This window comes from Myodes glareolus, chromosome 6 (genome assembly GCF_982192425.1).
Source record: "Myodes glareolus chromosome 6, mMyoGla1.1, whole genome shotgun sequence".
NCBI classification, from domain to species: domain Eukaryota; kingdom Metazoa; phylum Chordata; class Mammalia; order Rodentia; family Cricetidae; genus Myodes; species Myodes glareolus.
In genome coordinates, this window is record NC_142031.1 from 95,486,988 (window position 1) to 95,505,408 (window position 18,421).

An 18,421-nucleotide genomic window follows, 5' to 3' on the forward strand; every position below is an offset into this window, starting at 1 on the left:
CCTGTGACACAGAATCTCAACAAGTGTAAATGTCTTCACTGCCAAGTCCGCTCTTTTATCATTTTTGGACAGTAATGTAGCCAAGCTAATGATTCCACAAGCTTGTAGTGTCTGAGGGTGCCCCAACCCCCAAACATTTATACAAGTTTTTCCAAAGAATGATGCACTCATGGTAGGCTGAGCAAGAATGATCCCTGTGCTGGCCCCTTGTGCTGGAGTACCTCAAGAACGCAGACACTTAACTTACCAATAACTAGACAAGAGTACAAACAGTCTTTCTGTTTAATGAACTTTAGAACTGCAAAGATCTGAGAACAGCACAAAATACGCCTGTTTGCCAGCAAACAAATTTATTTTAAAAATCAGCATCTTGTGTTTCAGATACTCAGGTACGGAGGAATCCGAGAAGGCAAAGGTGCCTTTGGCAGCTGTCCCTAGCACAGTCAGTACTGGTTCCGAAGATGGTTGCTGAGGTCCTGCAGTTCGGCCTCCAGGGCATTCAGAGCTGCTAGTTCCTGGGCGAGCTCTCCAGAGACTTCTCCACTTGCCACATCTGTAAAATTCTGCTGCAATGTGAAACAATATGACCATCAAAAGATGAAAATTTCTTCCAAGCAGTCTAGATATAGCATGGAATCAACACAGCAACATAGCATCCAGTGCTGTTGGCATGACGCTACCACCAACAGTACAGCAGCAAGGCAGTGTTTGCTTAGACCCCAAAAAGGTACATGCCTAAGAATAACAAATCTAAACAGTGTGCCTGGCCTCAGGGACTCAAGAGATCTCGAGCTTTAGCTCAGAGGCAGAGCGCTTGCCTAGTGCCCTAGGCCTTGAGCCTCTCGCTTTGTTCTTCATGGCAACTGCCTTACATGTTGACTGCTTTTGTCACTGTTATACGATCATGGTATCTGGATGAATGGACATCATTCATCTAAACAAAATTCTATTTCTGTGCCTGCCTGGTGAGTCAGGAACCGGGCAACCAAGATTTTACAGCTTCAGGATTTTACACCCATACATGGGCAGGGAGGAGAGGTAGGTTGCACACATGTTCATGTGTCTCGCTATGACATATGATTTATTCTCATCCAAGCTGAGTAGATTGTACTGTCGAACAGCATTTCCTAACAGACTGATTTAACTATTGCTGCAGTGTGCTGAGTAGAAAATACATCTTTTAGGTAAAGAACCTAAACACACAGCGCATTTCCAATAGGAATCACAGTGCTTACAATTCACGATGACCTGCATTCCTTCTCACCGAGGTAAGGAGGAGCAGAGAGAAACTGAGGCTTACAAAGAATGAAAAAGCTGGTGAGCAGCAAATCTGACTCACAGCTCCACCCACAGCCCTCATGACAACCTTGGCAGCGACCTGTACGATGACAAGGATCTGACGACAGAGGGGTCACTCTGCCCCGAGAGGATGTGGCCTGAAAGACCTGTGAGAGTCCATTTAAATTTCCTACAAATTTACCATTTCTGAGTGTTATCTGTATTGATAAGACAGTTCTTCGTTTAATTGGAGGTGGGGGGCTCTCCATCCTATTTTCCGAAGACAGAAGACAGACTTGTACAAACCAAGATTGCTCAAGCTTTAAAGGTTAGCTCTACTCATTTTCACTTTCTAAAGTGCAATTCAGATTAGCAAACCCAATTCAAAACTACAAAAGGTATTTTTTCTTTTTTTCTGATACAAAACGATTAAAACATGTTTTCAAGGAGATGTGCAGAAGCAATCCTTCCTGGTTTTGAATGATCCACTGGGATTTAATAAGAAGAACCTTTTTAAAAACAGTTCTGATGAACTCAGGTCATTCTCACCTTTGCTTTGGATAACAAACCACGTAAACTGAGCCGAACTGAAGACAGTGCTTGCACAGCTTCCTGGGGGCTGGACTTGTTCTCGCTGCATTTCATAGCCACTGCAAAACAAACACAGGGAGCACACTAGAGCTGATCATCCAGGGCTCAAAAGCAGCTGTTTACTACACATCTGCAATACTCAACTTTACAAGTTTCACACCCCTAATCCCTCCTTTCGCCTTCTGCTTGGTGGTACTGGGAACTCACACCCAGGCCTGAGCATGCAGGACAAGCACCTGTCAACCACTGAGTTACACTCCAGTTATCCTTCATCCTTCTTTAAATAGGCAAACACGGCTAAGGAGAATTTTGAAGAAAATGTGTGTTACATTAGATGAGTTACATTAGGCAGGGATCCCACATATGTATGTACAGGTACATACACACGCATACAAATGTGCACAGCAGTGAATTGGGAAAGAAAAGAAACCCTAATCGAAAGGAAGGCACACTCAGAGGATCAAAACTGATGCTGCACATCTCAGTGTGGCTGTCCACGGTCCCAAGTCACTAAGGACTCATGGTTGCTGATCTCATTGGCCCACAAAGTGACAAGCCAGATGCGCCAAGCTCAAATGCTTGCTGCATTTTTATATCAATTTTATAGCATTCTGGGAGAACTGGCATCAACAATCCACATGTCTTCATTTAGGCATTGTGACCAAGGCCAGGTACTTGAGCTCCCGGGCCACATCTGGTATCAGCTCAGAGGGAAAGCGCTGGCTCCTAGAAACTCTGCCTCCAGCACTCTGGGGAGCCTGTTCCTCTAAGACTTATAGTTCTGAAGGGAGCAAGTATACGCCTCCCTGTAGGAAGGCTGGCTGCGAACGCCTAGTAAGAACAAGTGAAGACTTCCACACTAATGGCGCCTGGGATCTTTCCATGTTTAAAGCTTATGCTCACAAGCTGAAGGGAGATGCTCAAGGGTTAAGAGCACTTGCTCTTCCAGAGGGCCTGGGTTCAATTACCAGACCCAGATAGTGGTTCGCAACCATACGGAACCCAGTTTCAGGAGATCTAATGCCCTCTTGTAGACTCACACAGTGTACTGACAGACATGCAGAAAAGCATCCATGCATAAAACAACAGACTAAAAGAAATTATATTCACTAAATTCAAAAGCAGATCCTATTTTATAACTACAACTTCATAGACCACAGGTGCAAACTGTAAGCAATCGGAAGAAACAACCTATGGCCTGACAAGACTGCTTTGCATTAATTAATAGTATCTATGGCCAACTGGAAATGGGTTTGATGCATTTATTTCAGAATAATGATCAGACTTCAATAGCCTCATGGTGGGTGCACACTGATTATTAACTTTAAGCCCATGTTCAGAGGCCCAGCCGATCAGACACTGAGGATTATTTCTCTGGAGGAAGAACTGCCTCTACCACAGCAGAGGTATGACATTTGCTTAATGCCTAGTTGTTTATACCAGAAGCACCTGTGGGTCCAGTTCTTAAGTCCTTCATTTTTTAAGCCAGGCAATGGTGGTGCATGCCTTTAATTCTAGCACTCAGGACTAAGTTCCAGGCCAGCCAAGACTATACAGAGAGACCCTGTCTCCAAAAACAAAAAACAAAAAAACAAACTTTATTCAATTTGAAGAAACAAAAAGGACCCACATTCTATTAGTTCCTATCTCACTCCCAGAAGGCATTCAGATGGGGGGTGGGGGACGGACAGGACTAGGGAAAGGGAGGAAGAACTGCAGAGACTGGAAATAACCATCCTCCCGATGATACAAAGAACCAAGGGCAGCACCAGGGCAGAGGTCTCCGTACTCCGGGACTGCCTTGTTGTCCTTATCAGCTGAGGCCCACGGCAAAGCTTATCTTTGGCAATCCAACAGGCACCAAGATTTATAAAGTGCCATATTTCCTTTTCAAAAGGGTGTGTGTGAAGGAACAGAGTCTGGGGTGGAGGGAGATGAAGACAAAGAAGGGAAGGGAGCACAAAGGACAATGCAGCAAAGGTGGGGTTAAGATCAATTTGAACCATCTACACTCAGGCAGGCTTGCAGAATGGGAATGTAACACATACCCCAATCAAGTGCGGACCCCAGAGAACAGACACTTGTTCCTCTCCACCAGTCACCCTATGGGTGCCAACAACAGTTCAAACCTGTGCCAAGCTGTCAGAAGCAGGCTTTCTGGGGTACTTCTCTGACCTGCAGTTACAGTGGACAGGTGTAAAACCACGCTTGGTGACTACTGAAACTCTCTCTGTCTGACCATCACAGAGCTGGGTGCTCACAGAGATGTTCAGAGAGGGCAAGTTAAAGGAAGATTCTTCAGAGTAAACCCCACCCTGTGAAGTATACACATCCGTGGAGCTCCCCACGTTCACAAAGGCCAAAGGCAAAGAACCAAACCCCTCTGGCTTCCCCTACCACAAGGCCAGCACAGGCCATAGAATTGCAACCATAAACTGCAAAGCAGTCTTGTAATCACCTCTAACTTTCTCCCTTCCAGCCAGTAGTTAGGTGGTCCAGGAAACTGGATGTTTATATTCTTCCCGACAAAGGTCTGAAAGCCATGAGTAGAATTACTAACTACTAAGCCCATTCTGCACATCTGAACAGCCTGTGACTCCTTTACACAGTTAAACTTTATTCCCTCTCTCACTTTTCTCTTCTGGAGTTGCTCATGGACCAGATTCTCTACCTCAGAAGAAACAGGGTGGGGGTGCGAGAGATCTACATGTAAACGACAGGTAAAATACTGTGACGTATTGGAAAGATCGTGCTGACTCTTCCTAGCAGCACAGGTAACTATTCTCCCATTCTACCTGCAACCAAACAAAGGCCCAGAGACACTAAGTTGCTGACTCAGCATCACTCAGCAAGCATGTAGTAACAGCGGTCCTGGAGCTTAGTGCCCTGGTTCCAGAGCTCTGTCTTCTCACTGCTCCTCATTGGCTCCCGTTTGCTGTCATTCTCAGGGGCAGGAGGCCCACAATGGGAGTAGTAATTCACCCCCACACTCAATTACCAATAGAGCAATGCACTGCTGAATTTAGCTGGCACTTTTTAGTAATGCGAGAGAGTTTAAGCCTGAACTATACTTATCTCACAAACAAATGTTTTATTATAGAAAAGGTTACCTCCCCTCCAAATTATAGACTCTAAATTTCCCAAAGACAGGTATTATACTTTGCATTTTTATATATGTATAAAAATATAAAGAATGGTAAGTACTCCAGAGAGCTGCACGTTTTGAAGATTCTTTCTTGGCACTCTGTCAGTTAAGGAAATGCTAATGATTTTTCTCAATACAACATAATCAACAAAGACTCTGTGTGGACTAAAGGCTTCTTGGGAGTAAAAATATTTTACACTCTTACAAGTTCTAACTGGGTTCTGTCACTTACTCAAGCAGCATTGAAGCCTCTGTCCTGAGTTATCTTAGGTGTCTATTATTATGTGTCTACTATATAACAGATGTTCTAGAAATGTTTCTGAACTAAATACAACTATTTCAATATATTGGAGCAATCAGAAAGTATCTGTAATGGAACCTGGTTTTTGAATAACACTATTTTATAAATGAAGAATGCATTAAAATACGATATGAATATCGAATACCATGTGCGAGTCCTATGGCTCTCTGAACAACTTCCTTAAACGCTGTAACATCTTTCTCCCAACAATTGGTCTGTGTATCACACTTGTATGCCTTCAAGAGACACTGGAATGCCTATGAAAACAGAAAGAACAACATTCAAAATAACAAGATGAATTCACATTTCAAATTGCTTTCTGGAAGTCATATGAAACCAATTCCAAACTGAAAGCAAGCATTTGTATGGTGAGGCATCTCTATAATTACCATCAAAAAGGGGGTAGGATGCACATCCAATAGCAACAAACAACTCTGAGAACCAAGGATGTTATCTGGACAGTCACCACTCCCAGAATCAGGACACCAGGGAGGCCAGAGTACAGATTTCCTCCAGCCACCAAGCTGAGAGACGCAGTAAGAGAATAAGGAAGGCATGAACTGGGTAAAAGTTATGGGCTGGCCAAACATTCATAGATGTTTAAAATGTTCTTTTGTTTCATCTTAAAAATTGCTGATGGAGACGTCACAGCCAAGAGTGTTCTTATTTTCTAAAGAGTACACAATTCAGGAGAAATGGAAGGACACAGAGTAGGAGTGTGTGCATGTGTGCATGAGATATGTGTTCTGTGGGCTGACAAGGCCGTGGTAGAAACCAGCTGTGTGGACAGAAGGCGGAGGAGAGAACAGCTAAGAATCCCACAGATTAGCTGGACCGTGGCTAATTCCAAACCCACGCAAGGAGTTCATCTGATTTTCTGTGCTCTTTTGAAAAGAAACACAACACAATGATTCCAACCCTGGAAACTCAGGGCTCCACTGGGCCCCACTGGAGCGGGATTGGCAGGAGGGCAGGGTGCCCCTGCGAGGGGCCATACGAGCACTGCAATTTCCTGCTCCTGTCTCCAGGTTAATGTTTTCTCTTTTGCAGCTGCATCTCAGATCTACACACTCTTTCTGTTTTGTCCTTAACCACTCGCCTGTGGAAAGAGTACGAGTGAAGGGCACCGGGCATCAGGCGCTGCAGAACAGGGACCCTTCTACAGAAAACTCATGAAACGTAAAAGATGGATGTTGTAAGTCTTAGCATGCCCATAATTCAAAGCACGTAAGGGGGAATTTGAAGGTTGGAGAGAGGGCTCAGTCAATAAAGTACTTGCCTTGTCAGCACAAGGACCTAAGTTCAATCCCCAGAACCACATGTTTAAAAGGGAAAATAAAAAATAAAAAAAGACAGACACAGCAGCACACGCTTGTAATTCTAGCACTGGGGAGGCAGAGACAGGGACCCCTGGGGTTCCCTGGATAAATTCTCTTGGTAAATTCCAAACCAGTGGGAGAGGAGAGCCTGTATCCAAAGGTAGATGGTACCTGTTATGGTATGCACATGTATACACACACACACACACACACACACACACACTGTATTTAAGCATTAGTTTTGTTTCAGGTTATTGATTTCATCCTTCACTCAAAAAAGAAAAACAAAAAAACAAAAACAAAACAAAACAAAAAACCAAACCCCAACAAGTAAAGAAAAAGCAGAGCTATTATTATTCCATCTGGGGCAGGGGCACAGGACGGACAGGCCCAGCACCAACCTTCTCATTCTCTTCAGGCTGGCCGCTCTGCCCATTTCCATGTACTTGGGCATACAGTCTCCAGATTTCTCCATCACTGGTCACTCTTGAGGTCACTCTGCCAAACAACTCCTGCAGCTTGCCTTTGAGGCTGGAGGCAACGTCTCCACTTCGATCGGCCAGACCATTAACCACTGCTCTGACCAGAATTTTAAGGACCTTTAAAAATGCACAGAAGAAAGCAGTGAGTCAGCGGCCATCACAGAAGAAAGCAGTAAGCAAGTGGCCATCACACAGTAACAAAGAGTCAAAGGCTGCGCTCCACCACCAGACACTGAATACTGTGGCCTTATTTGGATATCACTGTTACACATTTTAAAAGGGAAATAAAAAGCCACGCCACCCATTCTCTAGATGTTCCCTGCCAGGCTCCTAGGCTTGTACCTGGAGCTTGTCTCTTCTCACTTGGAGAACACTCTGAAGAGCTGAACTATGCTTTTGACACATGGAGCTTCAGCTAGGTTTCTCTCTGAAACCCCAGGATATTGCCCCAATACCTACTGCACACCTTTAAAAGTGAAAAGGCCCCTTTCTACAGTCTCAAGGTGAAGCCTGCTTGCAGAGTCAACAACGTGAACATCAGCCCACATACTCCTCTCCCACTTTTCTGCCAAATGCAGCAGATTTGAGTCCACACTCCCTACATATCCTATGTCCAGCCTCTAGCTTAGTGAAGGACTTACGGCTTTCACCTGCACTGCGGTGTTCTACTGCTGCAAACGCCAACTGCTGAGCTGCCAATGCACTGACATGCGACCCTCAAGAGGCATCTCTTCTCCCTCCCACTTCTCCAAGTCAGTCTGCCAATTAGCAACTTCCAGAATACCATGTTCTCAAACTGTACCTCAGAATTTTGAAGACTAGTTGGTGGATTAAACAGGTTACAGCAGGTTACATCAGAACACGAAACCTTTGCCATATTTACATTAAGCCGTGCGTCTTAGACAACTTCCCTGGAGACACACAAAGACCACACTTCATCTTCCACTCCTTGAATGGCACACAGAGCCCAAGAACTAGCTTGAGAATACTCTAGACCCCTGCGACTCAGTGTGGTCCATGAGCTGTCAGCACTAGGAACTCGCTGGAAATACCAAATCCTATATACAAGTGTTTCACCACCCTGGGGTAACGAGAGTCTGCATTCCTAAAACAGCAAGGCATCATTTTCCAGGACCAATCAAAACAGCCGCATGGAGAGCAGCAGAGCAGTCACCATCCATGTACGTGAGGGAGTCCTGGGAAGGCGTCAAGCAGCGGTACTGAGGCAGAGGACAGGTTCTCTGCTGACGTCACAGTCACTGCACACACAGGTGCTCTGAACACTGCAGAGCGAATGTAGACACCACTCATTTCTACCGTAGCTGTCAGGGCAGAGACATGCATGCCCTCAGCACTGGCTTACTCACCTCCAGTCAGCCCTCCCACCCCTGCTCACTTCTCTACTTCTCAATGTTACAAATAAACTCATGGGAAAACAAAACCAACCATTGCATCAGCTTTCCACACCCTTCTCCATTCCTGCACCCGTTATGTACACCAAGCTTCTGGCTTGACTTCATTAAATTCTCCCAATAACTTGGAATCAGTGGTCTGCTGCCACTTTACAAACTAAAAAACAAAGAAGTCAAACAAGGCTTGCAGAAGTAATTGTCAAGGTGACCCAGCAAGTGACTTGCCAGGTTGATGTGGGGGGGACGGGGAGGATGGACACACCATGTATATGCGTGTGAGGTCAGAGGTCAACCTCAGGTATCTTCTAACTGCACTCTATCTTGTTTACTTATTTATGTTTGTTTGTCTTAAGGACTGACTGGCCTGGAATTCTGCTATGTGGACTGTTGGAAATATTATTTTAAGGTGTGTGACTTTTGTTTATGCTGCATTTGTTTAACTCTGTGAAGCTGTGATTCTTTGCCTGTCTAAAACACCTGATGGTCTAATAAAGAGCTAAATGGTCAATAGCGGGGCAGGAGCAAGGACAGGCGGGGCTGGCAGGCAGTATAAACAGAAGGAGAACGCTGGATGAGGAGAAGGAGCAAGAAAAGGAGGAGAGATGATGCTAGGGGCAGCCACCCATCCACGGAGTAAGATTGAAAGTAAGATACAGAAGTAAGAAAAGGAAAAAGTCCAGGGACAAAAGGTAGATGGGATAATTTAAGTTAGAAAAGTGGGCAAGAAACAAGCCAAGCTAAGGTCAGGCATTCTTTATTAAGAATGAGCCTCTGAGTCTCGGAGTGTGATTTATTTGGGATCTGGGTGGTAGGCCCCCAAAAAGCCAAGTAAGTAAAACTTTGCTCAACAGTAGCCCAGGCTGGCCTCGAGCTCTCACAGAGATCCGCCTGCCATCACACCCAGCTTTTTTTTTTTTTTTTTTTAGATAGATCTCTCACCACCGTTTCGGTTAGACTGCACAGCTGGCAAACTCTTGAACCTGTTTGCCTCTACCACCAACCCGAGCACGGCAGTTACAGATGTGGTCTCCGTGCCTGGTGTTTATGTGGGTGCTGGGAACAGAACTCAGGGCATCAGGCTTGCGCAGCACCCCTGGAGCGCCTCCCAGCTCTGGGCTTGAGGTGGCAACAGTGCAGCGGCTGGAGCGGCTCCTAAGTGCCCAGTTCCCTGTGCACATTCAATCCAGCCAGCAATGTGTGCTGCCCTGTGCATTCTGCAGATTAAAAGACTGGAACAACCTCTCCAACGTCACACACGTGGGGTGATATGTGGATCTGAACCCACAACGCAAGCCTGAATCCTGCTCTCAAATATGTGCCATACTAATTAGCAAAGCACAGCCCCTGCTTTTCTGTTACCGCCTGTCATTTCATTGTTATTGCTAAATCCAGACTCTATCAAGGAGACAGATTTTTGTTTTTCTAAGTTACTTTAATTAAAATTTCTCCGAAGACATTAGAGCACAGATGAAAGAGAGAAGAAATAAGATTCTCATTCTCCCCTGCTAATGTTAGCCTGGGCTTCTTTCTAGTTGCTACTGTGTGTAAGCCTATAATACATCATGTGAACCATTTTATCTTACGGTTGCCATTTAACATTCGATACCACAGTTTTCTATTTTTTCCCAGATGCTCTCACCAGATTCACACTATTTGCCCGGGCCTGCAGACTGCAGTCGATTGGACACTCCTGTGCAGTCAGACAGGCTGTTTCTGTGTGGTCACTGCTGTGACAGGAGCGTAAATGATACTGAGTACACATCTCTGCACCTAAAGATTCTTCATGCTGAAGCTTCCTTTGCGTTAAAATTTCAAAAACAAAATTGTGGAGTCAAAGGGAATAAACATTTTAGGACTCCAGTGACTTAGTTATACTCCAAAGGGGCACCCATCAGGAATATACAGAGACCTCCATTTTACTATATAAAAAGGCAGTAGGTATGTGGAGATATTCATTTACTCTATTATCGGCAATGGATGAAAATCTCTGAAAAGTGTTCAATAAAAGGTATTTTTAAGGTATTATTGAAACTAAACCTCACCATTTCCTTAAACAGTTCCAAATGTTTATGAACTAAATATATTTCCTTTCCAAGAAATTAACATTTTTTCTTAATGTACATTGACCCCATTTTTCCCCCAATGTGAAAGTTTTATTGTTCATTGTAAACTAACATATGTTGCTAGCTCCTCCAAGTCCCAGCCCCCGACACCACGTGAAAAAGCAGCTAGTTGTGGGCTGAGGAGGTAACTAACAGAAGAACCGCCAATGAACAGAAGCGGCTAGGGAAGAAGGGGAGAGAAGAGAAGATCCAGAGATGGCTGTAAAGTGGATGAATTTTTGCCTTCTCTTCTTTCACCTACTACCCAAATGCCACATGCCATATGCCTGGCTCCTCTTCCCTCCAGATCTGCCGGATTCTAGGGTAAACTGAGTGCTCAGATGATGGACTTGGGGAAGTGTTATGTCTGGCAGAGTCAGGAGCTTCCTGAGGAAGCAGTCAGCTAGAGGCAGGAGGGAGAGAGTGAACAGAGGTGAGCACCCGTATGGCTCAGTTCACCAGCAAGAGCTCCATTGTAGTCATGGGTGTTAGCCTCTCCCACCAGTATACATCAGTCAGACTAGCAGTATTTCGAGGAAAGCAGGAGCCAACAGGGAACAAACCAGGACACCTGGAAAGGGGCGCAGCAGAGATGACCTGAACCAGGAAGTAAAAGAACTAAAAGGTCAGGCTCAGAAATACCTACCTCACGGAAGGGAGGGAGAAACTGAAGGAATGAATGAGATGCCCTGGGGAGTCCCTACTACACAGAAGAAAATTAGTGAGGGGACGACTATACTTGGGGATACTCTCCCAGAGGAGGAAAGGGAGGGGGTGAGAAAGAGGCTAAGAAGCACCTGGTGAGGGGAGCAAGAAATTCCAAAACCAGGTGAGGAACCAGCAGTCAGCAGCACCTGATGAGGCTGACAGTCAGGCATCTGCAGCCGTGGTCACACACCCTGTCAGCTGCCTCTCAGTGGGAGAGCAGACAGCACTAAATGACATGGGTTCCCAAGGCCTCAGGCAGACGCCTCACCAGGAGCTGGCCATAGGGGACAGAGAAGGGCTGGTAGCAGAGCAGAGGTAAGGGTTTTTGATTTGTTTCTATGGCTAAATTACTTATACATACTTGGAAAACAACGCTAACTTTCAATGCTAGTGATATTTTCCTGTCAGTACCATGATACATTAAAGGGATCAATCTACTCCCTGGCAATTATAAGGGGAAGTTCGTTAGCCTTTTTCTCTGAGACTAAGTCTAATAGTCTACACTGAAGAGTTCTTCAGTCTCAACACTTCCTGGGTCTGGACACCCTTCTCGATCTAATGAGAGCTTGGAACATTTACCGATGTGCATGTATCATGCACAATTTTCATGTTGGTATTTAATTTCATAGTCTCCAAAGCCTTCTTTAGACATTCTAACTTGTTCTTCATAGCTTGGTACCTGTTTCTTAATATTACACATGAACAAATGCATGCCTCTTACTTTATTTTAAAATACGTGTGCATGCGTGTACCAGCGCATGTGCGCTCGTGAACATGTGCATATGCCATAGTATGCAGGGGAGTCATTTCTCGTCTTCCACCACATGGGTTCCAGGGACTGTACTCAGGTTGTCAGCCTTGCTGGCAGGCTCCTTCACCCACTGAATCATCTTGCTGGCCGCACTTGTCTTTCTTTGAAAAGATTTATTATCTTTTTATCAACTCTTATTTTTCCCCTAGTGCTGGCGACTGCACTGAGGGCCGCACACATGCCATAAACACACGATCCTCTGCTGGCCCAGCCCTCCTCCTATTTTTAGCAACTCTCTGCAGCTCCTAGGCTTCAAACCTCTGATAGTGTCTAAAGGAAAGCCCTTGGCGTGACTAATTGAGGATTCTCTGGCTTCCCCTCAAGACACCTCTGCTGTTTCCACCAGCTCCCAGTGAGGTGTTGGATCTGTTCTGAAGACTTCCCAGATCCAACCACACTCTCACAGTTAGACCTACAGCTGTTTACTCCACGAAAGAGAGTATAAAATGGTGGCAAAATAAAGTTTCTCTCAAATTCATGTCCACCTGGGCCCCAGAATATGACTGGGTGAAATAGGGTCTTTGTAGACAGAATTAGTGACAATGAGGTCATACTGGACCAAGGAGGTCCCTCAGCTGAGTGGCTGGGAATGAATGTCATTCCATTGACTTCGCTAATGTAAGGAGCAGAACACAGATACACAGGGAAGGAGATGCAGACATGGCTGAGTTTGGAGGAGGAAGGTCTAGGCCACTAGAAACTAGAAGGACTTCCCTCTAGAATTCTCAGCAACATGACAAGTTAACACTTTGATTTTGGATTTTTGGCTTTCAGAGCTGAACGACAAGAAGAAACTTTACGTAGACACCAAGCTTGTAGAAACGTGTTACAGCAGCTCTAAAGAGAACCAAGACACCGTGAAGAACAGTCAAACAGGCTCTTCCCAGGCACTCACCTGGCCAGTTGGCTTCAGTGCAGGGAGTGACAAAACAATGTCACCCTCATGGTCTGTCCCCTCTGTGGCTGGTGACCCCACACTTTGCTCGCTAATCAGAAGTACCTCCCCATGTACAGAAGCTTTAGATAATTCTCTTGTGATTTCTTGATTATATGTTTCCTCCACCCCCAAGATGATAAAAATGCCTACCAAAATTTCCTCAAGTGCTTTTATGGCTTCCCTGCTTGACAATGATAACAACTACTTTCCGATGCACTTGCATGCACCAGGCAACAGGCCACACCCACTACGTGTACTAACTCATCTGAGCCTCATAACACTCCTTTCTGTGAGGCAGTTCCATTTCATCCCAACGTTATGAAACCGGGGCATGAAGTGGTTAACTAACCTGCCCAAGATCGCATGGCTAGTGAGTCGCTGAGAGGTGGGGGACAAACTCAGGCTGCCTAATTCCCATCTACACTTACCTACAGTATCATTCTGTTTAGAATTCCAATTTAAATATTTCGCCCATCTGAACTTATTTTGGTTTATGGATGGATGCACTACTTTGTACATACCGAATATTCTATTCTTATAACAAAGATTTCAAGCATGCCACTATTACTTACGTGAATGTGTTTGTGGATTCTACATTCAGTTCCCCTTCATTCCTACAGCAGATGTTAACTCTTTATATCATAAAGATATTATTAGCTTTTTGCCCTTCTTATTTTTTATAAATATTTGTCACATGTTTTTTTAATGTGGTCATAAAAATTCCTTCCAGTTTTCCTTTATTGCCTTTAGTAAGCATTCTCTTCTATTCCTAATTTTTCTAGGAGACGAAGTATTTGGCATATATTTAGTCCATTTGGAGTTCATTTGATGCATCATTAAACACTCTAAATAAATATTTGAAGCCTGGATGCTTAAGAGATTTTTTAAAATGACAACGATGTAGCTTATTGTGATAAATGTGGGACAGAGAAATAAAATAAAATTAACTAAATTAATCAAAATCCCATTATAGCTTTTCACCAAGATGGTGCTGACAGAGAAGAAAAGAGTCCCTGCTGTCTGTGGCCAAAGCCTAAGCAAAGGCTCTGAGAACAGAGAAGGCAGTGCTGAGAGGCGTCCGCAAAAACCACAAAAAGAAGATCTCTGTCACCCACCTCCCAGGCCAAGACCCTGAGGCACCTGAAGTAGTCCAAATAACCTCTCAAGAGCACTTCCAGGAGAAACAAGGTTGGCCAATGTGCTATCATCATGTTTCCCCTGACCACTGAGTAGCCATGAAGAGACAGAAGCCAAAGCAAGAACTCATGTGTGCTCAGTGCGGATCAAACAGGCTGTGAAGAAATCCTATGATATTGATGTCAAAGTCAGTACTCTGATGGAGAGAGGAAGGTGTGTGTTCAGCTGGCTCCTGATTCTGATGCTTTGGATGGTACCAACAAAACCAGAATCATTTCAACTGAGTCCATCTGCTAACTCTAAGTATTGTTTTCATCATACAATTCATTTTTGGCTAAATATTTATTAAATATTTTACTCTTTTGAATATATTATAAATGGAATTGGTTGCACAATTTCTTTCTTAGACTGCTGTCTCAGCTAGGGTTTCTACTGCTATGAGAAAGCACCATGACCAAAATCAACTTGGGGAGTAAGAGGGTTTATGTCAGCTTGATATCAGTCCACCACATAAAGATGTCAGGGCAAGAACTTAAGGCAAGAAACGGGAAGAATAACCTGAACTAAAGACCACAGGGAAAGGCTGCTTATTGGCTTGCTCCTCAAGAATTGTTTAGCCTGTTTTCTTACTACACTCAGGACCAACAGCCCATGAGCGGCACTACAGGCCTACCCTACAGGCAATCTGTTGGGGAAACTTTCTCAGTTGTGTTTCCTCTTGACTCTGGCTCTTATCAAGTGGACAAAAAACTATCCAGGACAACTGGATACTGTCAGTATCTAAGATATAACTGACTTTGTACTGGCTGGTCTTGTGTGTCAACTTGAAACATGCTAGAGTCATCAGAGAAAGGAGTCTCAGTTGAGGAAATGCCTTCAGGGGTCCAACTGCAAGGCTTTTTCTCAAGTACTGATTAGAGGGGGGAAGGGCCAGCCCATGATGGGTGGTGCCATCACTGGGATGGTGGTCCTGGGTTATATAAGAAGGTGGGCTGAACAAGCCATGGAAAACAAGTCAGTGAACAGCTTCCCTCCATGGCCTCTGCATCAGCTCCTGCTTCCAGGCTCCTGCCTGTCTGAGTCCCTGTCCCGACTTCCTTCAGCGATGAACAGTGGTGCTGAAGTGTCAGCCAAACAACCCTGTCCTCCCCAACATGCTTCCGGTCACGGTGTTCCTCACAGGAACAGAACCCTGACTAAGACAGACTTTGCTGAATGAGTTCTCACAGCTTTTGTGTAATCTTTATGAGATTCGTATGTAAGGTCTTGTCACTGGCAAATATATACTTTGACTTCTTCTATTCCTATGGGCTTATCTTTGATTTTGATTTGATTTTCTTGTCTAATTATTCTGGCAACAACCCCAACACTGTCAAATGGTGACAGCAGGCATCTCTGGTCTTAGGAAGAAGTTTTTCACCTCAGAGAATACTGGTAACTGTGGATTTCTTTCTTTGTTAGACGATGTAGCTTCCTTCTGGTCCTGGTTTGTTGGTGCTTCTATTAGGAAAGGCCTTGGATTTTTACTAAAAGCCTTTTCTATAGCGATAAAGGTGATCATGTATATTCTTAACCTCTCATTCTTTTAATGTGTCACATCTACTTTCATATGCTAATCGATGCTCAAATTTCAGGAATAAGTCTCACTTGGTCACTACCCCTACAATATGACACAAAATCAATTTCACAGTATTTTGTTTTACATAATTGTTCAAAAGGAATTTGGAACTACATTCTTCTTTCCTTGCATCTATTTCTGGCTTTGATATCAAGGTTACACTGGCCTCATAAAAATTCAGCTTTAGGGGGAAGGTTCTTTATGTTTGATAGAATTCAGCAGTGAGTTCCAGGCTTTCTAGTGCTGGTAGAGGTTTATTTACTGATTCCATCTCCAAACTAGTTACAGATTTGTCAGGTTTCCTCTGTGTGAGCTACTTTTCATAGGAGTCCTTCAGTCCGTCTAGGTTATCTTACCTGTTGGCACACAGGGCTTAAAGCACTCTCTCACGACCTTTGTCCTCCTGAATTGTAGCATGTTCTCGCGTCCCTGTCTAATTTCAATGAACTGTCTTTCTTAGTTCATCTATCTAAAGCTTTGTCAATATTGTTAGCATTTTTTAAGCACTGTTTCTATTCTCCACTTTACTTATCTCTCCTGATCTTTATTCTTTTCCTGATTCTACTAGTTTTGAGTTTGTCTGGTTATTTGTTTTTCTTCATCTAGTAGTTTCTTGGGGTATAAAAACAGCTTACTAATACTCAGGGAGAAGAAGCAGGTGAATTTCTGTGAGCTCAGGGGAGACTAGTCTATATAGTAATATCCAGAACAGTCAGGGCTACATAGAGAGACCCTGTCTCCAAAATGCAAAAAGATCAGCTGTTTACCTGAAATCTTTCCTGTGTTTTAAGATGATTATATTCAGCTAGCCATAAATGGTCAACTTACCAGTACTTCTACTGTGTACCATAAGATCTAATGTTGTATTTTCATTTTATCTCTAAATACTTTCTGATTTTTCATCTGTTGTCTTAGTAAGTGTTCTACTTCTGTGAAGAGACATCATAGCCACCGCAACTCTTATAAAGGAAAGCATTTAAATGGGGCTCGAATACAGTTTCAGAGGTTTAGTCCATTATCACCATGGCAGGGAGCATTGTAGCATGCTGCAAATGTGGTGCTGGAGAAGCTACTGAGAATTCTGCATCCAGATCCACAGACAACAGGAAGAGAGAGACACTGGAACTGGCTTGGGCTTCTAAAGTCTCAAAGCCCACCCCCAGTGACAGACTTCCTCCAACAAAGTCACACCTCCTAATCCTTTCAAGTAGTGCCACTGCCAATCCTTGGTGATCAAGCATCCAAATCAATGAGACTATGGGAGCTGTTTTTAATCAAACCACCACATCTTCTGATTATTTAATGTATGTTGTTTACTTTCCACAATTCTATATGAATTTTTGGTTTTACTATTGTTTTTTTCTTCTATTTCTAATTTCATACTGTGATGTTCCATAAAATATTCTTTCCAAATCTATTGAGATTAATTTGAGAGTTAACATGTGGCCTCTTGTAGAAAATGTCCATGTGCACTTGAAGAAAACATGGGAGGCATAGTTTTAGTTTGGCAGAGTGCTATGTATATCTATATAAGACTCAACAACGTGAAAACCTTTGCTTCTGTAACTCTGTGGATACCTCTTTCCATTGTTTATATCAATAAACTAAGTCTTTAGATACTGTGTACCCTACACATAAACTAAACTCTTTAAATGCACTAGTTTTCAAACTATACAGAAAACAAACTGTGGAGTCGCAAATTAAAAGTTAAACAATATGAGCTTTTTAAAACTTGTGGAAAACAAAGCAGAGTTACAAACTTGTTACAATAATGCTATACACTGTGTCTAGTGTGGCCCATATTTCTTCATCCAGGTTGAGTTATTCTTTAGTATTCTTTCATTTCATCCAGATACACCCACCCTTTCCTACCAGAAACTCCTACAGGGTAGGCTTGGGGTAACAAATCCCTTGAATTTCTTAAAAATCCATAAGAATATCATAATTTGTACCTCATTTCTTTGTTTGTACATTTTTGTTTTTTGAAATACATCTTATTAAGTAGCCTGGGTTGCCTTCAAACTGTGAACCTTCTGCCTCGGCCTCCTCAATACTTGGAATACAGACACACATCACCATTCCCAGACACTCAGTTTTGCCAAGATTCCTAGTTTGGTGAACTTTTTTGATGTAACCATATAAAAACAAAACGAAACCTCATCTAGTTCTCACCTCTATCCCAGACCAAGCTTGAGGAATGAACCAAGTGCAGATGACTGTGGGGGACCACACTCATCTCCAAAGACAGTGGAAGGCCTCTCATAATGGAGAGGCAATTCTAACACAAACGCAGGAGAATCTTGGCAAAAAGAGAACGCATGTCCATCTTCTTCCCTAACACTAACCTTAAGGTCCTCAGCCAAATCTCATCACAGTCTTGGCCCACTGAACAGGATTAGCCCTCTTAATCCTGGAGGTCTTTGTAGCAGGAAGGAATAGAACTACCTTGGGTCCTGCTACACAAACTTCCAGGAGAGCTTCAGGCCAGAAATGAAGCAATTTCCAACCTCCCTTGTTTGGCCAACTTTGCTCTCCACTTGGAGATCTCCAAGTAAGATGCTGTTTCCTGGACCAATAAAC

At 43.7% G+C, this 18,421-nt stretch overlaps 1 protein-coding gene across 3 annotated transcripts in view; it reads right to left on the minus strand.

The window, feature by feature from the left end:
• Positions 1 to 333: 333 nt before the first annotated feature.
• Ttc27 (tetratricopeptide repeat domain 27) overlaps positions 334 to 18,421 on the minus strand; it is a 135,658-nt gene continuing 117,570 nt past the window's right edge. For 2 of the 3 annotated variants that reach the window (XM_087907352.1, XM_087907350.1), the window contains exons 17-20: positions 7,036 to 7,233; positions 5,461 to 5,572; positions 1,828 to 1,928; positions 334 to 566 (exon numbers count right to left, since the gene is read on the minus strand). In XM_087907352.1, the coding sequence (XP_087763478.1) occupies positions 444 to 566; positions 1,828 to 1,928; positions 5,461 to 5,572; positions 7,036 to 7,233 (534 nt within the window). In that variant the 3' untranslated portion in view covers positions 334 to 443. The remainder of the gene's footprint in view (positions 567 to 1,827; positions 1,929 to 5,460; positions 5,573 to 7,035; positions 7,234 to 18,421) is intronic. The other variant, XM_087907351.1, reaches the window with a different exon arrangement.